General features: G+C 41.4%; 1 protein-coding gene across 1 annotated transcript in view; it reads left to right on the top strand.

Annotated features, from left to right (window-relative positions):
* Slc30a7 (solute carrier family 30 member 7) overlaps nt 1-26,507 on the top strand; it is a 65,431-nt gene that overhangs the window by 21,091 nt on the left and 17,833 nt on the right. The window contains exons 6-8 of the mRNA XM_052179389.1: nt 942-1,091; nt 6,659-6,709; nt 9,752-9,887. Coding sequence (XP_052035349.1) covers nt 942-1,091; nt 6,659-6,709; nt 9,752-9,887 — 337 coding nt within the window. The remainder of the gene's footprint in view (nt 1-941; nt 1,092-6,658; nt 6,710-9,751; nt 9,888-26,507) is intronic.

Consider the following 26,507-nt stretch of genomic DNA (forward strand, 5'->3'; position numbering starts at 1 on the left):
ACTCAGAGTTTAGTCAAGTTCCTTAAGTGACTTGCTTGTAATCTCCCTCTTCTCACAAAGGAATCTCTGAGAAAGTACATCTTCCCACTGTGCCTCCTGGTTTGCGAGGCTGCCCTAACTCATTTCCTGCTTGCTCAGGGTCAGTGAAAGATGGGTGGCAGTTTCTTGTTTCTCAGTCTTTCTTAGGCGTGTACACAGCCCGTGCACACCCTTTTAGGAGTTCTTAGGAGTGTATTGCTGCTTTTCCAAGTTCCCCATGGGGTCCGTCTCTCTGAGGTCTCCCTGAAGTTCCTAGAACTCAGTGGCAGCAGCTCATTCACGCTGGGATGACCCACTGCTGTCTTGGGGCTTGGGGCTCAGCGGAGTTCTCAGTCTAAGATTAGACTGGAGACTGTGCCTGTGAATTGCACTGCTGAACAAAATAAGGACTAACCAGAGCTTGGTGCTTTAGCAGTACACTGAAAGCAACCCGATCTCTCTGTTATCTACAGCTTGGTGGCTTTGGGTTGTTGGTTCCTGGACTGGGAAGGAAGACTGTGGCCCCTTAACAAAGCCTAGTAGCTGCTTTAGGTGACACGCTTCTGCATTCTTTGGCTCTGACTGATTGCCAGAGCTCTGACACGGTTGCTTTATTGCTGTTTTCTGAATCTTGTGACTTAGGAGAGGATCCTAAGATTGGCTGAGCTTCTCTGTGGGGCCTACTGGACAGCCATCAGGGATGCAGGTCTCTTGTAGACCCTGCTGGATTTGGCTTTCCTGGCCTTCAGAGTTTATTCCCATGTTCCATAGTAGAAACTCCGAGATTGTTTGAGTGCATTAGCAGTACTTACTAGAAGCAAGTGTTGGCTACATTGAGTTTGTAGACATGATTCTTCTGACTAGTGTTATTGTAACCAATTATGTATTTTACATATCTTCTGTTCTAATATTCTTCTTTCTAGGCCATGGACACAGTCATTCCCTCTTTAATGGTGCTCTAGATCACAGCCATGGCCACGAAGATCATTGCCATAGTCACGAAGCCAAGCATGGAGCCGCACACAGCCATGACCATGGCCATGGGCACGGGCACGGGCACTCGCATTCCCACGGTAAGTGCCGCCAGAGCACCTGGAGAGCACTAGTTTCCTAAACCAGGTTTGAGGTGACTTCTCCTTGCTAGAGTGGTCTGCTGAAAGGACACAGATTCAGCCTCTAGGGAGTCTAACTTATTTCCAGGGTGAGTTACATGAAAGTAAGGCAATGAATTTACTTTTTTCTTTTTTTAGTGAGTATAAGACAATGCTAGGATTTTGACTGTGTGAAAGAGAAACAGTTGAAGCTTAGCAAATGAAAATTATGATTATTTCAAGTCTGACAGTCCTTTTGTAGTATATGTTATGAAAATGGTAGAGATTTTTCGATTTTTATTATAGCTGTTCATGTTGATGGTCTAATACTTCCATATTGCTTCAGAGATCTTTCTGTAATAGTAGTAGATATTAAGTTATAAAGTATTTATCAACATATTTTATTTCAGATCTTTTATTCACACTTTCCTAGTATAGATTAATACAACTGCCTAGGTAACATAATCTGACCATACCTTAAATAAATGATGCACTTTGATGTTTACCGGTACTGGGCATACTGACATAATACTAAAGCTTTCCATATAAAAACAATGAGAACAGCCTTGAAGAGTGGATATTCTAAGGCCCAATTTTATAGTCTTCAAAGTTTCAAAATTTCTTATTGAAACATGATTGGTAAAGAGAATGCTCTTCACAGTCATTGATTATGCCTGGTCTCGGGGACTAGTTTGCCCGACAGATGTTTCCTCCCACCTCTTTCTTACATGTTCATTCGAGTACAGCATAAAACCTACCCCCCCTGACAAACTGAAGTGTAGCCGTGTTGGCTGTAATTGCTCCAGTGTTTTACAGCTCTCTTGGTCTTATGCATAAACGGTGTAACTGAACCTTGTGTCCTCTGACAATATCTTCCCCAACCTCCAGCCCCTGCGAAGTGCCAGCCTTTCTCTGTTTCTATGTGCTTGACTCTGTTACCTTCTGCATATGAATGCTATCTGGTCTTTATCATTCTGTTTTACTCATTTCACATGTCTTCCAAAGTTATCCATGTCATTCTAAATTGTAGATTTCCCTTTCATAAGGAAGAGCAAACCCCGTTCACCCGTCAGGCACACTTAGGCTGCTTCCATGTCTTGAGTGTGGACCGCTATGCTGCAGTGAGTGGAAGTGCATCCGGATACTGGGATCTGGGTTTCAGCTCCTCTGGTCATGTGCCCAGAACTGGTGCTGCTGCTCACGCTGTAGCTGTGTCCATGGTGAGGAGCCACAGACTACTCCTGTAGAGGTCGCGTCAGTTTGTATTCCTATTAATAGTGTACAAGGATTTCCTTTTCCCCACATGCTTGCCAGTACATTTTGTTTTTGTTTTTTTGTTTTGTTTTGTTTGGATTTGGTTTTTTTCGAAACAGGGTTTCTCTGTATAGCCCTGGCGGTCCTGGAACTCACTCTGTAGACCAGGCTGGCCTCGAACTTAGAAATCCGCTTGCCTCTGCCTCCCAGAGTGCTGGGATTACAGGTGTGCACTACCACCGCCCAGCTTTGCCAGTACATTTTAAAAAATATATAACTATGAGTCTTCCTAAAAATTCCCTTGAAATTTTGATTTGATTTCCTTGCTTAGCACTAGTATTAAATATCTTTTTGTATATCCACAGACCATTTTCAATCTGACAAAATGTTTCCTTGCGTTGTTTGAGTTCTTCCTATATCTTAGGTATGAACAGCCAGACGTAGAGGTTTGCTCTACACTCCTAAGAGTCCTCTTTCTTTTCGTTTTTTCCTTGGCCATGCAGAGGCTTTCTACTTTGGTGTAGTAATCCTATCAGTCAGTTCATATGACCTCTTTCAATCTAATATGCTATGTTTTGAAACAGTTACACTGACAAGTCTGTAAACCTTGATTCTTTTCAACATTTTTGCTCATATACATTATGCTAAAATAATTTTGGAAAATTGCTTATCTCTCACAAATTTATAAAATAATTTCTGAAGTATTAGTGCAAATAGCAAAGAATATGATTTCTGGCACATAATACTTTAATTCATTAAATAATTAGTTTACTCACTGCATTTGACTTTTTGAGACAGGATCTCAGTGTGTGACCCTGGCTGGCCTGAAACTCATAACCCCAGGCTGGATACAGTTCAGTCTCTGCCTCCTTAGTGTTGCATTTCCTAGTGTCCCCTAATGCATAATATTTTAGGATGAAACTTCTACACAGTTTCATTGAACATTGTCCTAGTTTGCTTTCTGTTGTGATAAAAACACCGACCAGAAACAACTTAAGGAGCACACCCAGGTCTGTGGTGTGATTCCAAGTCTCGTAGCTGATGCCTGCCATCTGAGACTTCAGATCTTCTGGGCTCAGGTAGCCTCTCGCCTGCAGCTTTCTCATCCATAGCACACAGCTTGTCTCCCAGGCTCAGGCCGACTCCTCTTCACACCTCTTACTGTCCTCGGCAGATGTCTCATGTTCCTGACATCTCCAATCTGCTGCGGTCTCTACTTGAACTGATGCGCCTTCTCCAATGGCTGAATGGTCTCTCCTCAGACCCTGCCACATGATGCCACACCTCAGCTTCATCTTATAATCCTGTTAAATCCTTAGGTCTCCACAAACCTAAGGCTATGCCTTCATCAGTGGTCCCGCTTGCCTTCTCACAGGGCCAAGCTAAAGCTGCCGTCGCTCAGTGGCTCATGACCTTTCTTCCTAACGCTATGACCCTTTAATACAGTTCCTCATAGTGCGCTGACCCCCAACCATAAAATTATTTCATTGCTACCTCATAACAAATTTTGCTATTTATGAATCATAATGTAAATATCTGATATGTAGGATGTCCGATATGCCACCTCCAAAGGGGTCATGACTCACAGGTTGAGGACCACTGCACTCTAGCTAAATAGATGGCCTTCAGGACCAGTGAGAAATCGTGGCTCAAGAAAGAAAGATGGAGGAAGTCATGGCCTCACACATTCATGTACATAAATTCCCATGCCAATGTGTAGACAGATCACATATGAAAATGATATATGAATCAATAAGTACATATGCTATACATTTAAGTTTATTTTTCTCTCGAACTTATTCACATTCAGAATTTTTGTAGTCATTAAGGAAAAAGTCAATTAACGTAGTTTTGTCTCAAATTTTGTTAGTTATGACCTGCCAAGACAGTATTTTACTTCAAAAAATTTCTAAATTAAAAGTTTTTTGTTTTGTTTTGTTTATTTCATTTTTTTTCTGTTTTGTTTTTTGAGACAGGGTCTCACTCTGGAGTGCAGGCTGCCCAGAACGCACTACGTAGCCCAGGCTGGCCTCCAAGTCATGGCATTTCTCCTTCCTCAACCTCCCACACGCTAAGGTTAATGAGGCTAAAGATTTTTTTCTTTTTTACCTAATTTACTAGAAAGGCATTTTGTGTTTAGGCTTTAATAAAAATATACATTTTGGAAGATGGAGGAAAACTTTAACATTGCTCAGGTTCATTTTGTAGGAGTTTGATTAATATTTATGGCATTGCAATTATTATCGTGAGTGCTCAGGATGTACCGAACATATTCTAAGAACTTTATATGTGGTCACTTTTATAATTTTTCCATAATCTGTTGAAGGAGATATAGCTCCTGTCCTCATTAACTGAGGCACAAGCAAATCACAGTAAATAATAAATTAAAAAGCTAGGATTTGGGACCAGTGAGATGGCTCAGTATTTAAGGGATGCTTGCAGCCAAGTCTGATGACCTGAGTTTGATCCTCAGATCCCACATGGTGACAAAAGAGAACAATTCCTTAGATTGTCTTCTCACTTCCATGAGTGTGAGTACAGTACATGCACACACATGTGTATGCAGACACACATAACTAATGAATAGTTGCAAAACTGCTAGGATTTGACCATTAAATTACATCATGACCATTAGGGTTATGTAAGAAAAGGTCCCTGGATTTTATTTTTCCCATGACCTTCTGCACCTCACTGAGCTTTGTAGTTCAAGGAGTGCAACACCGTGAGGGGCTGTGTTGATTTGGAAGCTCTTAAGCCACTCTGCAGAAGGCAGGACCAGTGGCTCCTCTGCAGTCCCATGTAGGCATTGCCGTGCCTCTAGAAGAGGCTTATGTCTGGTACATGTTTATCCACAACTCCCTAGCACACCACAGCATCCCCAAAGGAAGCGGTTAAGGTGTAGACTCAGGAGGCAAAAGAAATGACTCTAGAAACAGTTAGCTAGCCAGCTTCTGCCACGGATACCCTACAACCAAGAGAACTTTTCAACTTAACTTTAATTGGAGTTGGAGTTTTTGTCAGTGGACTATCCCTTCCTTTCAAAACACTGATGTCCAAAGTGACTCTTGTAGATATTCCTTACGTGCGGCAGCTCGGGCATGGCTCAAGAGCCAGCATTCTGTAAGGGCCATGCTTCTGGCCATCAGCAGGCTCTCTGTGGCAGCCGCCTCTTTTAGGTGCCGCGGAGCCGTACCCGTCAGCACCATGCTGTGTCCTGCTCTTTATCTTTGCTGCCTGTGCCCGGCGCTCTGCCAGGGTGGTTCACTGCTGCAGTGTTCAGACACACACAGCCTCCAGCCAGTGAGTCCTGACGCTCCCACGCTTGTCTGGGCTCCACTGCTCATCTTAAACAAATGCTGCGCACCTTTTGCCTCTTTTTGTTTCATTGCAGAACTGGTTAGTAGCCTCTGACAGTTAAGTATAGAGGTTACAGTCCTTTTTCTTTTCATCATAAAGAAAATTTTGTGTTCTCCAAAAGGAATTTTATTAAGAGAATGGACCCCCCTGCACACACACACGTTAACCTACTGAACACATGACCTACTGAACACATGACTGATCTAAAGTTTAATTTTTTGTATGTTGCTTGGCAGCACGTGTGGTCATATTGCATACGTCATTCTCTTTCCTCTTTGCCAGCAGTGCACAAGTGTACCCTCATGGATGCTTATTGATTGACAGCTCAGCTGAAATCCTTTGTAGCTCACTCACAGGCCTGTGGTACACAGCCTTTCTTTGAGACCCCAGGGCACAGCTATGGCAAAGGCTTTGTCTCTGCCCTAGTGGACAATGGAAAGTGGTTCAGGCAGTTCACACAATACAAGACAGTATTACAGTAAAGCAGCTGTCTTCCCTGTAGACTGTGGTACGGGCAGGTAGTTTCTGAAAGCTGCTGTCCCACAGCTACCTGCTGCTGCCAGTCCCTGCTGACATTCAGGGACCTAGTCAAGGTCCAAGCAGCAATTTCATTCTCTGTGAGGTTTCCAATTGTGAAAGTATTAGATGGTATTTCCTTAGTACAATATTAATAAATTTTCATAATATTTGGAATTTCTTGTGATTTTTATTTCTATTTTAGGAATTTCTGGAATATTCTATACCCTTGTTACATTTCAAAATTGCCCTCACTAAACTCACCTATATTTAATTATGTGATTAAGTTTAATTTTGTAAGTCTAATATGACTGTATGCTCATACTTCCATCATACAGTTGAGCAAAAAGGACTCTGAATTGCAAACATTTGGATCAGGAACTTAAGAGATGTTTTAAAATAACTTAACTAATTCTCTACAGATGGCCCATCCTTCAAAGCAACGGCAGGACCCAGCAGACAGATTTTACAAGGTATGACAAGCAGTTGTGGGTTTCTTGATTTCATGAAGCTGGTTTCATGGCTCTCAGTTGCCTGGAGTTCTCCTTTAAGGAACAATTAGCCCATGGTAATAGTATTGTAAGTGTTACCGTTCGTAATGAATGCACGCATACACGTACACATGTTCACGCACACATGCACACTCACACTTTATGTTATGTATATTAGCGATATTTTTTCACTTAACTGTTTTCTCAGATTTAATTTTAAAAATACAAGAAATTGAAAAAGCTTGCTAAAGGTAAGTACTAGGCCTGACTACAGCGACTCCAAGGTAGTGTGTTTGCCTCCCTAGAATCATTACAGTTTTTCCAAGAATAATGTGTTCAATATGTTCTTAAATTGTAGGAAAATTTAGAGCTAAGAATGAAATCCAGTGAGACCTTTATCATCTGTGAAAGATCAATTATTGATACCTAAACAGGAGCTTATTGTCATGTAAGTGACACCAGCTAGAGAAAACTCATCTGTCTGTGAGTGCTGGTGCTTTCCTCTGGGTTCTTTCTCAGTTTGCCCCAGACTCTATTGTCAAGGCTTTTAGGTTCTTCTGCTTTTTTAAAACCAACTTTGGTCTCATTTTCTCAGTGGCTTCGGAGCCAACCTCTCCTGCATGTGTTTTGTTTTACTCCTTCTAGGTTGAGTTCTTGCTTTTTGTGGTTCTCCATCCCTGAAGAGATTTATACTGGAAGGCTTAGGCTGCCTTCTGTCACCAGTTTTCCATTTTCAAAATATATGGCATTGCTTTTAAAAGCGTCTTTGTACATTTTTAAAACAGCCATATCAACTGCTACCATTGGCTTTGATAAAAATTTATATTTAGTTAGGAAAAATCATTATAAAGGGCAGGAAGAAAAGCCCAATGTAGCCTTTTATTATCTTTTGTACAAACGATTATGAAAATGAGTTCATATTTCTGAAATGCATGAGTTTGTTGGATTCAGGAGGGCCTGGAGGAAGCTGATGGGCAGCTGTTACTGCCTGATATAAAAGCTGTCCTGCCCAAGAGCTCTCCAGACATTCACACATGAGCCCCTCAAGCTAATGCGGTTTCAATTGCTTGTGCACCTTCAGTTTAGTGTACCAAGTTTAAATGTGCTAGACCGTTAGTGTATTACATGTGTTGTAGGGTTTCAATTTTATGTCAGTTAAGCAGACTTCATATATTTCTTTAGTGATTCTTTTTCATAAATAGTTACTATAAAATAGTAATGATGTATGCTAATGAAGCCTGCTTTCTTGTTAGGACTACATGTAGGCAGGGACTTTCCAGCATCAGGAAAATGAAGAACAAATTATTTTCCCCACTTTTTTCATTGTTCAGAACTATTTTTATTTCTGTTCCTACCAAAACACTGATTGGAGAATACAAAAGCTTAAAACTATGTTATTACATTTAAGAGTTTGTAATATAGGGATTTTCAATTGTATTGATTTATATCCATCTCTTTAAGTTTTTAGTTTTTGAAACCAAACTGGTTTTGATACATATATATTTTAGTCTTTGGTATTTAAAGTACTATAGAGAAGCTGATTATTTACAAGTATTTACCAGTAGGAATATACATTTCATTTTTATCTGCCCAAACAAATAATTTGTTATAGAACACCTCTGGGACTGGTGAGGTACCTGTAGAAGGATACACGCAACCAGGCCTGACAGCCTGAGATCGATCAGTCTTCAGGCTCCACGTGGTGGAAGGAGTGAACCAACATCCACAAGTTGTCCTGTGCCCCCCACATGTGTGCTGTGGTCTGCACAGATTGTAAAGGAATACAGGGTGCAAGGCCAGAGTACCATTGGCTGCGGCCTGCTGTAAATTACACAGTGGCAGGGGAGGTGTCTTCCCAGCAAACAATTAGATTTAATGTGACTCAGTGGTGCTTACTGTATAGTTAGCTGCTATAAAGTTTCCTTCAGTTTTAATTGGCACACATTGTTCAGGAAATGTGACATGAATTTCTAAGCTGGTCACAGGTGTACCATCTTAACCAGTTCATGCAGAGCAGTTGTGCTGAGGACCAATGATGTATGCTCTTCTTTATTTTTGTTTTTATTGGTATCAATGTCTATAGACTGTTTTCTGGTGACAAATTTTATTCATTAAATATCTACATGTTGAGTGAGTTCCTGTCTTAAGTAGTTTCAAAAAGAGTTGCATATATAATTTCTTTATTGAGAATTTTGTTGTTTTCCAGGCAAATATCACTTATTAATCTTCATGGTGTGAGTTCTTAAGCAGTTAACCAGTGTCCTATTTAGTACTTAATTTCTAAGGTTCACAATGTATTTTCTTCTTCTTTTTTTTTTTTTTTTTTTTTTTGGTTTTTCGAGACAGGGTTTCTCTGTATAGCCCTGTCCTGGAACTCACTCTGTAGACCAGGCTGGCCTCGAACTCAGAAATCCGCCTGCCTCTGCCTCCCAGAGTGCTGGGATTACAGGCGTGTGCCACCACCGTCCAGCTTCACAATGTATTTTCTTGTCGTAGTCAGGTAACTGCTGTTTTTTGCTTCCTGAATTTGAGGATAATAACAAATTTAGGTAGTGGAATGTTTCGGATAATTAGCATCAGGTTAAGTAGAGTTAGGGTTCATATGAAATTGTAGTCCTTAAGCAATGTTTTAAATCACCAGCAGAGGGCTCTATGTGTACATGTATTCAAAGTTAAAATGCTTTCTTAACCGTTTATTTATTTTAACCTGATGCCCTTTCCTTTCTAGAACAATTTAACCTTTTTTAAAGTGAGGGTGAATGCTCGTAAACATTATTTAAAACTAATTTTCTCTACTGCTTCATTTTTATTGTTCTATTACGATTGAGCATAATCTACCAGTTAGATGTTTAAACTGGTCATTGTGAAAACAGTATGTTAGTTCATAAATATTCTGCTACACAGTTACTAAGTAGTCAGTACTCCTGGCTAATTTTTTTTCCTTGATATATAAGAAATTTTGGGTATAGTCCTAAGAAATATTCCTACTTTACTCTTCTAATCTCTCCTATGCTTTCTTTCTAGGTGTATTTTTACACATTCTAGCGGATACACTCGGGAGTATTGGTGTAATAGCCTCTGCCATCATGATGCAGAATTTCGGGTTGATGATAGCAGATCCTATCTGTTCGATTCTCATAGCCGTTCTTATAGTTGTAAGGTAAGTGGTCCGACTGTTCTGTTACTAAGTGAGAGGGAGGCGACAACAGAACTAATATGCAGATTATCGTGGGGCCTTCCCTTTGATCCTTCAAACAATACCTATCCAGGGCTCTTCACGTCTTCACAGTTTCATGCATTTCCCATTTATATCTTGCCTGGAGTTTTCACATTACTTTTTGACTTTTGACATTTAAGTCATTGATCATAATTCAAATCTTGAACCATACACTCTATAGTATAAAATCTTGGCAATGTAAACTACATTAACTAGAATATTATAGTTTATGTCTAGATCTGACAATGTCAGACCCTAGTACCAGTGTTGCCCCTGCCTGAACCATCTTGAATTCTGCCATTTCAGTGTTCTTTTCCTTCACTCCCCTCCCGTGAAGCGGGTGCGTTATGAAGATTGTGTAGGGGAGTCTGTCTGCAATGACTGCTTACTGAAGTGCGCAGTGTAGTTAATATTATTACCATCTACAGTCCTTTGTCCTAAAACACACTTTATTGTTGGCTTCATTTTTATTTTAAAAAATAGAATTATATTCTTTTATCTTGCTGCATTTGATTATTTTAAAATTTGAATAATATTATCATTCTCTGTATCTCTACTGTCAGTAGAAGCTTTTGTAGTGAGATGAATGCTGATGAGAAATAAGACTGTGAGACTTTATAACAGCATTGACTAAGACTGATGGAATAGATCGCCGTGGCATTGCAGTGCTAAAGTTAAAAGTGATTGTTTTTCAGTTTCTGCCCTAAAAATAGACATATATTTTAAACATGCAGATTATTCTTTAACTATTTGCAAAGTGACCCAAGTGGTGTTTGGCAGCCTTTCTAAAGCTCAGAATGCCTTCTCCTCTTAGGAAGTCTTTCCACACTCCCCTGAATTAGCTTGGATGTGACCAGCTCCCGACAGACTTGCTCACTTCTGTGACTCCTGTCTTGCTGTGGGTGTCTTCAGCGCACTTGGTGGTGGTGTGTGTTATGGTCTTAGTTGCTCCTAATGGTTCTTTAGCTAGTATGATCCTAGCATTCCCTTTGCTCTGTCTACACCCATTGTCACCAGAACTCTGGCCCCTGCTGTTGTGGTTTGATGTAATGACCTTTTTGTCCCCTGTCTTCTTCTAGACTTGCTATGCTGCAGTGACATTTCTTTGATGCAGCTTATGTGATATACTGCAATTATCTTATCCATCTCTGACTCTTTCTCTCACAATAAAATTCAAAATCCTTAATGAGACTTCCAGATATCGTTTAGTTCCGTTAACCAGCCCCTCCCTCCCTCTCTCCTGCCCTACCTCCAGTCACTGTCTTCTCCAGTGAGTCGTTTCTTTTGTTTCCTAAATACACTATGAGCCCTCTGCATTCCCGTCCATGTCTCCTCTCTCAACTCTTCCTGCATTTAATGGTATACCCTTTCCCTCGGCCCTATAGATGTGTGCACCTCAAGTCTACCTCTTTCCTAGGAAGCATCGCCCTTCAGGGAACATTTCCTGATTTGCCCTCCAAGTGGAGTCCTTCCCTGTAGCAACTCTACTGAAGCCCCCTTCCAAAGCATTTAGCACTCGTCCCAGAGTCTGCTTGTTTCTCCGTAGCTCTGCGGGCAAATCAGTGTCCTGCTACTGGCAAAGGAGTTGGCACACTACAGATTTGAGTTGGGAGAACTTAGGCTTTTCACCCTAAAGAGTTATATTTTTTATTTCCAAATTGGATTTTTTCTTTGTTATCTCCTTACTCATTTATTATACAAACAAAAAATAAGTAATAGGTAAATTCATATTCATACAATGAACTTATCTTGCCATGATGTCTAATACATTTTTTTAAAAAAAAGATCATTATATACCATCTTCCACAAGTAGCTTCTTTTATTGGCTCTGAGATCCCTCCTATTTTGATTTCATCTTACCATAGGGGAGAGATAGTCAAATCAATACATTAATGTTTCCTCTGATATGATTATTTATATGTACAAAGCTCAGGTAGGACTTGATGCTGGCCACTGAGATACCCGCAGAGACTGAATGGTGAGGTGGATTTATGTCATGTGCAGTGGGCAATCACAGTAGAGCGACCCTTGGTCTGTCTATTTTGTTTGCGGTGCTGAGGACCAGGCCAAAGCCTGGCGCCCTTGGCAGGTACCCGCCACTCATCTGCGTCCTCCTACCCTGATTTGTAATTTTAAAATTTATTTTATTTTATGCATGTGAGTGGTTTACCTGCCTGTATGTTTGTGTACCGTGTTTGACCTGCATGTATGCCTGGTGCCTTGTTGAGTTCTAACGAGCTTGTCGGATCTCCTGGAACTGGAATTTTAAGATAGTGAGAGCCACCAGATGGATGCTGGGAACTGAGCAACAAGTGCTCTTGGCCACAAAGCCATCTGTCCAGCCTCCCGATTTGATTTTTTAAAAATAGTTTTTAACCAGACGTGGTGGCACCTTTAATCCCAGCACTTGGGGGGCAGAGGCAAGCGGATCCCTGTGAGTCCGAGGTCACCTTGGCTTATATAGCAAGTTCTAAGCTACACAGAGCTACATAGTGAGAGCCTGACTCTAATAAATAAAGTAAAAGAAAAGACCAGAACAGAAGAAATATCAAAAGTAAGAAGCTATTTTAATGCCGCTTGCAAGAGGTACAAGTATAAACAAGTAGAGCATCTGGAAGAGTCCATAACGGGCCAGGGGAGAGGCCACAGTAGCTAGGTCAGTGCAGCAATGCAGACGCCTGAATAAAGGCAGAAAAGGGTAGAACTGATGAGACTGCTCGTGGCTGTGGATGTGTGGGTCAGGGCTACGTGCATAGGAGCCACGGCGGTGACGAAAACTCCTCCCTGGGATGGATGGAGTTGTCTCTGGGAGAAGACTGGAAGAGTGGCACTTCCCTCCTCTGGAAGGCGCTGCAGACGCGCAGCTGGGTTCTGCTCACTGCTAGCCTGAGATGCTGTGTTATGCGCTCCTGTGAGGCTCCTCGTGGGTGGTGGCTGTGTAGCTGTGGGCTTGATTGCTGTCATCACTCAGCTAACACAGCTGTGTAAAGTCACAGTCTAGCGGTCAGCTGGCAGCAGTGCCACCACGCCACTCCTTCCTTCTCCTTGGAAGTGTCCTGTAGTCTGTGGCTCTGTCCTTCTGAAACTGGCTTAGCAGCAGTTCCCTTTTTAGTATAGTGCTTTGAGCAGCCTCAGTCATCACAAGTACAACTCCCTTTTATTCTTATGTCCTACTGTTCAATTTCCAAAAACTTTTAGTTTCCATATACTTAAACATATTGAGAAATGGAAACATCCTGATCATAATACAATTAGTTACTGAAATGTATGATGTGGCTATTAAAATTTTACCTCTTTGAGACACTGAATAGCTGTAGTGTATCTGAAAGTCATTCAGCAAACCCCATGGTACCTACTCAGCTGGGCAGTTGATCACAGAGCAAATCCCTTACCCCCACCAGGGAGTCAGTAAAGCAATGGGTATACCAGGAGGTAATAGGACACACACAGTACAGCGCAGTGCAGTGCAGTGAGGCAGGAGAGCCGCGAGCACTCTGAGGCCTTCCAAAGAAAGTGCTTCCAACAGGAAAGAATAAGCAGCCCCTCAGATGCTCTCGGATGATTGGTCACTTACAGCAGACACTGGGGAGGGTGGTGAACAGGAAAACCTGAGCTGAGAGCAAGGAGAGACAGTCAGGAAGGGGGCAAGCCAAGTCAGCCCCCTCAGAGCCTTTCACTGTAAAAGTGGAAAGCGAGATTGCCGGGAAGCACCCAGGATCTACTTTGAGGTTTGTGGTCACGAGCGTAGTATAAAAACAACTAGTATGGGTGTGTGTCTCCTCTCGTCTTAGCTGCTTGTAGACGGTATAGAGTGATACAAAGACTTGGGTTTACAAGGCGTGCAGTTTTGCCGGATGAGTGCTACTATGACAGGGAGCAAGGTAGCGATTATAAGAGAGGAAAATTAACTGAATGAGCCCCTGCTTAGGAGTTGTTAACCAGCACAAATTACACTCTGCATGTGTGCACACACGCACACATACACAAGTGCTTACATGCAGGCAGGACACTCATACACATAAAATGAAAATAGATGTGACATGCTTAAAATCAAGATCCAAGGAAGGTCTGAGTTATAATCAGTGAGGTGGAGGAGACGAGCATTGTATGGAGACCACAGGATGCGTGGTCCACATGGATACCTAAACCAAGAGTAAAGAGAAAGCAGGCCAGTACCTCAGCTCTTCAGTGACCCAGAACGTGGGAGGTGTGTGTACAGTATGTGGGGTGAACTGCAAGCTAAAATAGGAAGGGTAACTGAGGAGCACCCCTGCTCCCATCTCCCATAAGCCCACCTGAGAAATCTTAAACTTTATCTAAAGTACCAACTCAGTATTGCCTTTCCTGTAAAACCCGTGAGAGACACCGTGTGAGAGACACCGTGCCCAGCTACAGGGGCAGAGAGGGCGCTCCACTCCACTCAGACGTACCTTCTGGTATGCTGTTGAGCCTTTAGATTCTGGGCATGGTGACAGCCACCTATGATCCTAGCTCCTGGGAGGCTGAGGGAGCAGACTTCAAGTTTGAGGCCAGCCTGGGTTACAGAGCAAGAAAACAAAAGAGTATTTTTCTTTCCAATCTTTACATGTTCTCCGCACCATATTGTTCAGGTAAAGTGTGTTTTGGAATCCTGCTCTGTCCTTTCTCATCTAGACAGATTCGGTTTTCCCTCTGACAGTGAAGGTCATTTCCCACAGTTGGTTTTCTCCCAACATTTTCTGGTCCAAGCAATGGGGAGTGAGAATTTCTGGGCAAAACTGGTTTGTACTGGGGTAACTTTTGTTTCTCAGTGAGGAGCCGGTTGGACGCTGCAGAGAGAATGATATTAGTTCCTGGAAAAGGCTCGCGGGTGCAGTTGACAGTGCTTTGCTCCCTTCTCCTCCCATGAGGAAGCTGGCCCTGGAATGAAGTTGGTTGTACTGTTACAAGCTCTAAGGCCCATTGACCTCATGTGAGTGTGTTCACCACTTGAGAAAGAGGGAGCCCTGTGCTTATGAGAGGACACAGTAGGGCCCGGCGCTGCGTGTCACTACAGTGTGCCTCTGAAGCATGCTAGACTGTTGTATCACTGTCATTAGTTTTCTGGAGTTTTCTAGTTCTCGTCCTTGTTATGTTTTGTACTCATATAAAACAAAAACATGTCGTGTAGATGTACAAATAAGAGCTTTGTAGACCAAGGAATGCCTTCCTGTTTTGTATAAGAAGTTTTAAATAATGCATTTATTTATCATATTAAGGGAAAATACTCATTTTCAAGGCAGATTTAAAGGTTTCAGCAATGACAAGCACTGGTCATAATCACAGGGAAGAGCATGAAAAAAACAAGCTTTGCAGGTGATTCTCTAAAGCAACTGATCAGTCATTGCTCATACATACATGATTTGACCAGGATGCCAGTTTTGGCAAACTATAATTGATTCTAATTATTTGTGCTTTATAATGAGCAAAAAGCACACATAGGAAGCTACTTTATCGTCATATAGTCATATATAAGAGATGGTAGGCATTTTATCTTTTTCAGAAATGTTTTTAGGCGTTCCCTAACAATTTCCGTTGTGGTTTGCCTTTCAAGTGGCTACATTTACTATTCTTTGGGCAGTGTGAAGCAGAAGAAAACAATCTCTCAGAATTGTATCAGCTGCTTGTATAAGTTTTGTGAAAATGAACAAATTGGAGACTGTTCCCCAGGAGTTACAGTGGCTGGAGTCTAACACCATTTACCAACTGGCTTTCTGGGGACGTCTGAGTATATAAGGCACCTGTTGACAAGTACTCAGCATTTCCCACCTGTGCATTAGAGAGTGCTGGGCTTGTGCTATTCTTGGGGAACTAAGTGGCCCTCACTCTGGTCATGTGCGTGTTTAGTGGTTCACACGAAGAACCCAAGTTAGGAGATGCTGGCAGAGAGGGTCTCTACAAATATTGAAAGAAACCAATAGCACTGACTCAGGAGTGCTGAAAAGAGTCTGTTATGTGATGCTTCCATGTAACAAACATGCAGTGGTTTTACTGAATCACCATTTTTATATTCTGAGGACAGAACACTAATTCAGTCAGTTTTTGCCTTTGTCTATAAACCATAATAAATATATTTAGAAATTTTTACTTCAACAAACTCTATTCTTACCCATTTTTCCCCTACACACACACACACACACACACACACACACACACACACACACACACACACACGGGAGGGAGAGAGAGAGATAGATCCTAAATACCCCTCAATTGTTATAAAGTATGAATTAGCCACTTGAGGACAGGGTTGTGTCCTGGACAAGGAGGAGGGAATCAGGGTTTTGGTTAATAGGATCACAGTACAGGAGTGAGCTTTATTTTCATCTGATGCTCAGTTTCCCTCAAAGAGCATTGGTAGCTTCGATGCCATTGTTTACTATCAGACGTTAACACTGTATGCATGTTACAAGTACATCTAGAGCCCATTCCCCTTGCAGTTTTTTTCCTGGGGGAAATTTTTTTTTTCCAAACAGCTAATTAATACTTTAAAACACAAGCAGTTTGTAGGTTTGGAGTCACTTTAACTCCTCTTCAAGTGCTTATTCTTTGCTGAGGGAAACACTGGGCCATGAATGTAAAATGATTCAGATTGAAAAGAGCGAGTTCTATGAAGAATGGTCTTCCCATACGAGCTTCTCAATAATCCATTTCCCTTTCAGCATCAGACCTATCATATGGTTTTCCTCTGTCCTAAAGTCAGATGTCACATGGTTAGAGCTGCACACCCACACAGCCATGCACACAACACACACACACACACACCATGAAAACAAAACATAGCTGGGTGGTGGTGGTGCACACTTGTAATCCCAGCACTCTGGGAGGCAGAAGCAGGAGGATTTCTGAGTTCGAGGCCAGCCTGGTCAACAGAGTGAGTTCCAGGACAGCCAGGGCTATACAGAGAAACCCTGTCTCAAAAACACCAAATCAAAAAAAAAAAAAAAAAAAAAAAAAAAACCCAAACAAACAAAATATATGTGCTCTGGAGTAGAAGTGTCACCCAGAGAAAGGTCCATGTAGTAAAAGCTTGGTCTTGATTGGAGCACAGCTGGGAGATGGTGCAACCAGGTACAGCCTGTTGAGGGTCCTCAGACCACTGGGGTGTGTCCCTGAAGGACGTAGTGAGACTCTGGCCCCTTCTCTTGTGTTTGCTCGTGGTAGCTTGGTCTGTTTGTTATAGTAATGAAAAGTTGACTCACCTAACAAGTTAGTGTTGGTCTGCTGATCTTTAATAAGTAGACATTTCAGAAGGTTTTAAAGCTATGAATACTTTACTGATGCTTCCAGAATAAATGTCTTAGGGTCAGAATGCTGTTCTCAGCCTCATGCCTGGTTGTCAGGCTAGAGTTGTTTCCATCACAGTTCCCGGGCATAGCCCCACACGTTAGCTTGCTATGTATGGGAGATGCACGCAGTCGCCTTCATTGCGCCTTCAGTCATGGTGTCTTAATCTATGAGTCCCTTCTTCCTGTTTCCAGTCGATTCTGAGGATTTTCGAAAGCTCAGACGTCTGAAGCTCCCCTTGTTCCTAACTACTTACACCTCTGAATTTATCACCCACCTTTTCTAAAACAGTGGTGCTCTATGTAGCAGGGTGTCAGTAGATCCGTGCATCAGTTCAGCGGTACTCTCATCCTCAGTCTGACACCAGTGTGTGTACTTTGTTCACAGTGGTGTTTTGAAATCTAGAGACCTAGGCCGAGGATTGGTTCTGCTCTGTCATCCATGAGTGTGAATTTTGTTGTTGTTGTTGCTTTGAAGTTTCATGATTATGTGATTAAATGCCTTTTCATGGATTATTGACACAGGATATACTTTGAGCATGTTATAAGCCAAGGATAATAATGGAAAATAGGAATTGATATACTGTAGATTGCTCTAAGAAGTAAAGTGAGTTTCCAGAACCAGAGGGCAAAGATTACTAAATATCAAACATATCTGACATTATAGTTTAAATGAAGGCAGCAGAGCCTGTTTAGATTTGACCTGCAGAGACGAGAGAATTGAGTCTGCGTTAGAAGCTCTATTGAAACCCTGTAAGCTCTGTGTGTATAAATAACATTGCAAGAAGAACAGAGTTGTACTGTTATTTTAGCAGAAGTCTCACACTTCCCTCAAAAGTGGCGCATTCTTTGTCAGGATCTAGCATCTAGAGGAGGGGAGGTCATTAATGAAATAGTAATGTATACATAGATCCAAATCCTCACAACCCTAATGTAGAATTCCTCATTTATGACCACTTTTCTTTCATGAGTCATTATAGAGAAAGTATAAAACTACACCTTACTTTTGTTGCTTTTATTAAAGACTTTTAAGATGCCTCTATTTCACATTTTCCCTTTTTTCCTATCCCCAAGATTTGAAATCCTGGTGTAGTTCTCTGCAGTATTATTTGGGATGAATGAGGTCTGTCTTTGTGAAGTGGCTCAAGACTTAAACGTGAGATAGGAAGGGAGCTGTGGGGAATGGCGGACTGCACAGATTGTCCCAGGCTGGATAGTTACCTCACAGTTTCCATGATCAGTATTCTGGGCATGGCCCAGCTGCCTTCTCTGCTCAGGCCTCACAAAGCTGTAACTGATGTGTTGGCTGGGGCCACCGCCTCCTCTGAGGCTCAGGGTCATCTTGCAAGCTTCTGTGGTTGTCAGCAGAAATCCCGAGCATGCAGCTGGTGAGCTCATAGTGGCTTACTTCTTCAAAATCGGCAAGGGAGCAGCTGACCTCAGCCAACACTTTAGTCCCTCTCTTAAGGGCTTGGCCCTAATCAAGTCAGGCATACCCAGGGTTTTTTCCTTGATGAACTAAATAAAAATCAACATATTTGAACCTTAAAATACATCCTAAATTCACTTTGCCTTAGTTGTATTCCGTTGCATTGAAGCGAGCCTCAGGTTTTCCATACTTGAGGATGGGGGATTATATATCTGAGTGATCCACTGAGGGTCACTTTAAGGTATGTGACTCATATGTTTTTTTCTCTTCTGTATTCTGAATGTCCAGCCCCATACTTAGACAAGAGTGGGGGTTTGTCAGTGTAGACCAGTGGCTGGTGACCGGCTGACTAGGTAAGTGCAGAAAAGTACAGGTGCCGAGCACTTCCTCGGGGTCTCTGCCTGCTTCCACTCTTCCACTGAGTGCTCTGTGCAGGGTGTGTATTGTCTCCAGAGGTTTTCTTGTTACACAGTAGTACGATTCTGCTTCCTTAAAATAAATCAACGAATGGCATCATTCCTCAGTGTTTGTCAAAGCCACTAGAAGTGATTGGCAAATCCATCCCCGGGGACCTCAGATTTGTAGTTTGTGAAAATGATTTTCAAGCTACAGGTGTTATGAATTATCTGATATTTATTCAATTGCAGATTTATTATAATTTAGAACATTCAGTGCTGTTTTCAAAAAGTATTCTGGAAATCATGTACAATTTGTGTTCATTCTAAGAATGCAAAGATAATTTAGTATTACAGAGTTTATACATATTATATATCATATTAAACAATGGAAAGAACAAAACATGAAATTATTGCCAGAGATGCCAAAGAGACATTTGGACAAATGCGGTGGCCCTTCCTTTTTTCCTTCCTTCCTTCCTTCCTTCCTTCCTTCCTTCCTTCCTTCCTTCCTTCCTTCCTTCCATCTCTGGAGAAGAATTAGTAAAAATTGATTGTAAGGAAAGGGAAAACAAGCATAAAATGTAGTCTTTATAACAGAAAGAGATGTGCCTAAAAAAGCAGATTAACTTGGGGTTCAGATCCTTGAATCCAGAAGCAGATGCATTTTCTGTGGAAATGCAGCGTCCTAGGTCAGGAATAAAAGATGCCTTTTAACAGTGGCATTGCCATGTGGGGAATTGTGCCTTACATTCTTGACCTGGAGAAACTGCCAATGGCTTTGAGCCAGAAAAGTAAACTGTAAAAGCATGTTAGCACTAGAAGACGCCATGACTGAGTGACTTAGCCGCATGAGAGTACTAGTGATGGCTGTGGCTCAAACCTAGAAGGAAATGGTGGGTGAGGTGAGTCGTGTGGAGGATGGCGGACGAGTTGGCTCCACTGGTAAAGGCACTTCCCACCAGCCTGAGGGCCTAAGTTGCATTCTGGACCCCATGGTGAAAGAAGAAAACAAACCCTTGTAAGTCCTCCTATGATCATCATGCATAACATACTTTGTGATACCTGTGCAACCACACACATGCACACAGAATAAATTATATGGAATAAAATTATATGGAATAAAATTTGGCATAGGAAAAAACATAAAAGGAAATTCAAAAGGCATAATCAACTTGTATAAATACGACTGTTATAGAGACAGCCACTAAGAATAAAAATTAAACTAGAAGCCATGCAGCTCGGGGGTAGAGCACTTGCTTCATAAATGTGAGGCCCTGGGTTTACTCTCCAGGATGCCAGAAACAGTTGTAAAGGACTGACAAAATGGAAAGATAGGCAGAAATACAGGCTTATATAGTTCACAGAAAAGGTATGCTACAAATGATATGTCTATACACATATTTATGTGTATAATGTTCATGTGAGTTTGGATGCATGTGTACACGTATGTGCAAGGCTAGCTGGCAACCCTTGTTTTTCTTCGACACATGTTTGGATAGGCTAAACCAGCTGTCTAGCAAGCTCCAGAAGTGTGCCTGTCTCTGCCTCCTTGGCCTTAGAACTGCAGGTCTGCACCACCACATCTGCCTTATACTGTGTAGGACCTGGGAATTGAACTCAGGTCTCAGGCTTGCACTGGAGACAGTGACCCTATCTCCTCAGCTTACAAATGACTTATAAAAGTAGTTCATTCTCACTCATAAAACAGCAACAACAAGAACAAAGACAGATTCAAACTGCAATAAGACAGCATGTCTTACTGATCTTGATAAATTTACAATCTTGTAATAATGATATGGGCAGAATAGGCCTTTCAATATACTGATGATAGGAATAAGTATTGTCTCTGTAAAGAGAAATATTAAGATACTGGCATTTATGGATAACCAATTCTCTGTCTAGAGCCATAGCCCAGAGATAAATTGGCAAAAACATAAAAAGATATGTTCACAAAATTATTCTTCTGTCTGTTTGTTTCTAAGCAAAATATTGGAAATAGCAAGTCAGTAAGGAAGTTGTGTGCAAGGGAGTTCTAAAAAAGAACATAGATGGTGTCTAGTGATGTGGGATGGTTTCTAAGATCCAGTCTTCTGAGAACAAGATAATCCCTAAAAAGCACTATTTCCAGGAGAGAGATGTATAGCATACATTCTATAAGAACTCTACAGTCATTTATATAAAAAGGAAAATAGGCATATATACATATTTTGTGAAAAGAAACTTTGAAGGGGAAAGAAACACAAACTAAGTAAATATAACTACCCTAGGAAGACAGAAGGGAAGGTATTTGAAGTGAGACATTTGAGTGATTACATTTTAATATCATTTCTTTCTGAAAATTGTTATATTATTTTTGTACATTTGTATAATGCGTGAAGTATGTGCGCCACTGTATGAATGTGGAGGTCAGATGTGGAGGTTTGTGAAAACAGTTTTTATGTTGGTATCATAAATCAGACTCATTTCGCCAGACTTGCAAGCAAATGCCTTTACCTTCTGAGGATCCTGGTGGCTCCTTGATACACCTTTGACCAGAGAATCGTCAATAGTTTTAGGCTTTGAAAATAAACACAATTTAAAAGGTAGAAAGCATATGGGCATGGTCTTCATTTACTTGCTGCAGGAAGAAAAGGATGACCTTTAGGTCTTCAATTTTAATGGTTTTGTTATTAATCTGTGTGTGGCTTAAGATTATCTGCTGCCAGGTGCAGTCTGCATGAAGATTACTCTGTTCCTTTGCTTAATTAGTCCTTTGAAAATATCCACAACACCTCAGCATTTCTGGGGAAGCAGCATCCAGTTGCAGTTTGCCAGTTAGAAACCCATGTGGAGATTCTCCATCACACACTCAGGGCAGTTTCTTATTTTTAGGGAAAGAATTTAAAATAGATTGCTTTTCTTCTTGCTTCATATGTGAGCCTTACTTGTAGCAAATGTGCAGTCTCTGATGTCAGCACCGAGCAGCTGAGGGTTGGAGATCCATTTCTGATCAGTTCTCAGGTGTGAGGATGCCCCTCATTGCTGTTACTGCCCACTGCCGAGGTCCTCTTGGGTGTCTTCTGCTCTTCAAGTGCCTCTGAGCTGCTCCATTTCCTGCAGTAGTCCAGGCCTCACCCACATTTGGAAGTCATGTCTTTTCCTTAGGGAAGGGTGCCTTGAAAGAACTAGGAAGGCATCTCTATGACTTTGTTCAAGGTGGCATCTCAGACCTGTTAAGAGTACTTCCTGTGGGGCCTGCCTCAATCCTTTCCCATTTACACAGTGACCTTAGCAAACTACTTTGCCTCTCCTAGTCACAATTTCTCATCTTTAAAGTAGAAGTGATTATAACTACCTTGTCATTTGTTGTGTGCTATTCAAGGTCCTGGTTGGACCTTGTTAATGGCTTGCCTGCCTACAGTGAAGACTGTTGGGAAGCTTGACAGCAGCTCCTTTAGGACTTGCACTCCCTTGCTACTGTGCTGTGCTCTCCTTCATGTTAACTGACTCCAGAGCTCATCATCCAGTGGAGGGGAGAGCAAGACAGGAGCCAGTACTTGTTGGCATTGGCTTGTGCCTACAGGTCTCACTCATTTCAGTATATTTGTCTCCTGATGTGTAATATGTGCAGTTGGAATTTATTCTTACCTCTTCTTGTAAAGCTATGTGTCTTTCGTGGAACCTTGTTTCCTTCATTGATTGTGTTGTTCTGTGCATTGTTAGATTTCCTTTTAATTATATTGATGGTTTGATGACATGATTGTTAGTTTCTTATTCATTAAAATGAAGGGCACAGTTTTTATTAAGAGAACAAGTTAGGTGTGTAGAGATGGCTCAGTAGTTAAGAACACTTGTTCCTGTTTCAGGGGACTCGATTCGTTCTAGCATACATATGGTGGTTTACAACCAGGGGATCTGATACCCTCTTAGAACTCTTTGCCACATGCATACATGCAGGAAAAATACACATTCACATAAAAATAAAGTAAATATTTTTAAAATACCAACTTTTAAACTAATATAAGTTGAAGTAGAACATTGTAATCTCAAATTTTAGGAGGTGGAGAGACGGGAGTGGGGGGGGGAGAGACAAGGCAGGGGTAGGGTCCTATTCAGGATTGTTCTCAGCTGCATAAGGATTCCCAGGGCTACTTGAGACTATTTCAGATACACAAAACAAAACACAGACATTATACATCAAGATCTGAAAGTGCTGAACATTCCTAAATAGAATTCTTTCTCACCTGTATGTAAGCCCAGAATACAATGCCAAATGCCTTCATTTACTAGAGATTCTTTTTTTTAAGAGTTACAAAATTGGTGCACTTGACTCTTGTTTTGAAGGGTTCAGTGTCATATAAATAAAATATATCCTGTATTCCAAGTAGTTTCCATTACCAACTGAATTTTTTTATCTTGTGTGTCTCTCTTGCATACATATGTTTACGTGTAATGTCTATGTGTGTCTACATGTGTGTGTGATTTATATAAAGGCAGGTGAACACTTACTGTACATGCATATGGGGGTCAGAGAGCAACCTCCTATGTTGCTCCTTGCCTTTCAACTTGTTTGGGGTTGGGGGGGGTCTTTGTTGTTCTCCCCTGTGTGCTTCCAGCACACCAGCTGCCCCACAAGCTTCCGGACACTCTCCTGTCTCCGCCTCCCATCTTGTCTCAGGTTCACTGGTGTTACAGATGTGTTCTGAGTGGTTTCTGGTGATTCAAACGAAAGTCCTCACACTTACATGTCCTTTGCTTTATGCACTGAACCATCTCCCCGGCCCTCATTTGGATCTTTAATAGATAATACATTCGATATGTTATTCATTCAATGATTGTATATTAGATAGGTGCTGAGTGTGTCCTCTGTTCCAATCACTGTGCCAGAGCCTGTGAATACAGTGAGTGTAATTGGACTTGATCCTAGGATACCTAACTGAAGAGAAGCTTCAAGCAGTTTCTGAGCCTTGGCCCTGGTCGCTAACAGCTTCTTACCCAGCTGTAACAAACCACAGTTGTTTTATCCTTTCTGAGTTGGTTTTTCCATCTGTAAAAGTAGAGTTAGGTCTCAGTGACCACCAGAGTTGTGCCTTCAATTGAAATGCTGTGATCCCAACATTTTCTTAGAGTTAGTTACTTTGGGCTGTGTGGGGATGAAATTAGACAATTTTTATGAAATCACTTTTAAACTATTAAGTGTTATCCAAACAAAAAATATTATACTTTACTAATTTGATGTTATAAGCTGATATTTTTTGTCCCAAAGAGCAAACACATGAAGTGTTATAACTATGTCCCAGATGCTAAAGGAAAAGGACAACCTCTTTATGACTGTAGGGATTCCACAGTATCTGTTATTGTCTCATTCCTGGGTAAGAAACACTCACTGTGCTGGGCACTGATTTAGATCACAGGTCCCAGAAGCTTAATATAGTTATAAATGGACCATCTTTCCAGACGGGGCCATTTTGGGGATCTGTTCTCTCCTAGGTTTATACGATTCTAGACTAACAGTAACTGTCCACAACCATGGGTTAGTTGTACTTGTTTAAATACAACTGTGTCTAAATGTACCTATTAGAGACCGAATGTCCTTGTCTTCTTTTGCCCATCAAAATGTTTTGAGTGTGGCTAGAGAGAGGGCTCATTAGTTAAGAGGGCTTGCTGTCCTTGCAGAGGTCCACACCTGTAACTCCAGTTCTAGGGAATCCAATGCTCTCCCTTCCTTTCCCTTTCCCCTCCTTCCCTCCCTTCCCTGCCCTTCCCTTCCTCTCTTTTTCTCTTTCTTTCTCCCTCCCTTCCTGTCTGTCTGTCTGTCTAGCTGTCTATCTGCTGCAGACCAAACTCAGCGGCAGGATAACCAGGATTCTTTTGGTCCAGGAAGGCACAGGTTCGGGTTCGACAAAATTAACACACAGACACCGAGGTGGTTTTTGGATCTGAGTGGATTTTTTGTTTTGAGGCCTGAGCCTTTAAGCAAGAGGGTTTGACATTTACATATCAAAAGATGTATCCAGTAAAGCAGGCCCAAGGAACAATTAGCATAACCATTTGGCACAAGGAAGTATAAAATCAACCAGGTAGAATGTTTTCCCATGTAACAAATTTAGAAGCTTGAACACAGACAACATCAATCTTCTTGATATAAACTTTTAAAGAGACTTTAAAGGGCAATTTGTCAAACTCCCTGAGTCTAAATGAATCTCCGTGAGTAATAAGTATCCTAAATCACACCTGGATAAGTTAAGAATGTTGTTTTGGCCAAAGACTCCCTAGGTGGGGTCTGCAAAACAAAAACAGTTCCTCACAAGCTTCCATTGAAGCAGGTCTGAGCTTTGCCCCAACTCAAATGTAAACTCTTTCTAATTTTCCCAACACCTACCTGTTCTTATGTGATGGCTTATATAACTTATATGACTGCTAGGATGCATATAAGGTTCCTCAAATATAAATATCTTCTAATCTGAGCCTATTGTCTAAGACCAGACCCAAATCCACCTGTCCTGCAAGGACATTGTATGAGGGTCGAATAACAAAAGGAACCTGTAATCTTAGGGTTCTTGGAAAAATTCTACTACCTGCTATTAATACTTTTCATACCATAGTATCAGAGCCGTACTTCATTTACATACTGTTGGGAGGTAAATGTAATTACGTAAATGACTGGAGCCAAGCCATTGCAGAATTTTCTGGCTAGTGACTTACTTTAAGATGGATTCTTTTACATCTTAATTTGCTTGGTTTTTCCAAGTCCCCGCTACTAAGAAGGGGGAGAAAGCAAATTGCCAAGTGAGATATTCGGCTTCTGTATAGGGGTGTTCCAGAGAGCCCCAGGGGGCATTTCTCACCGCAGTCTGTAAAACTCTGTCTTACAGAGTTTACTGGGGCCACTGCAGCATCTATCTATCTATCTATCTATCTATCTATCTATCTATCTATCTATCTATCTGTCTGAGACAGGGTCTCACTATGTAGACCGGGCTAGGCTGGCCTGGAACTCAGAGCTCTACCTGCTCCTGCTTCCCAAGTGCTGAGATCAAAAGTGTGCACTGACACACCTTTATGTTTCAGTTATTGTTGGATATTTGTTCTCAGACTTAATTACTTACACTCTGAAGTTTTTAATTAAATATGATCATTCTTCACAGATTTTCATAATGTATATGTGTTTTTAAAAGGCTTAAAGATGTCTATTTGTATTTTTAAGCATGTGAGTGTTTGCCTACACTTGAGTTTGTATGTGCTTCATCTGTATGCCTGGTACCCAGGGAGGCCAGAAGAGGGTGTTACATGCTCTATCTAGAGTTACCATCAAAGAGTTGTGAACCACTGTGAGGGTGCTAGGAAACGGTTCTGGTCTTCTGCAGGAGTACCAAGTGCTCTTAACCTTGATCCATCGCTCCAGTCCCACTAAATTATTTTTATTTATATGTATCTAAGTGTGTATATGTAC

The sequence above is a fragment of the Apodemus sylvaticus genome, chromosome 4, assembly GCF_947179515.1.
Source record: "Apodemus sylvaticus chromosome 4, mApoSyl1.1, whole genome shotgun sequence".
In the NCBI taxonomy this organism is placed as follows: Eukaryota; Metazoa; Chordata; class Mammalia; order Rodentia; family Muridae; genus Apodemus; species Apodemus sylvaticus.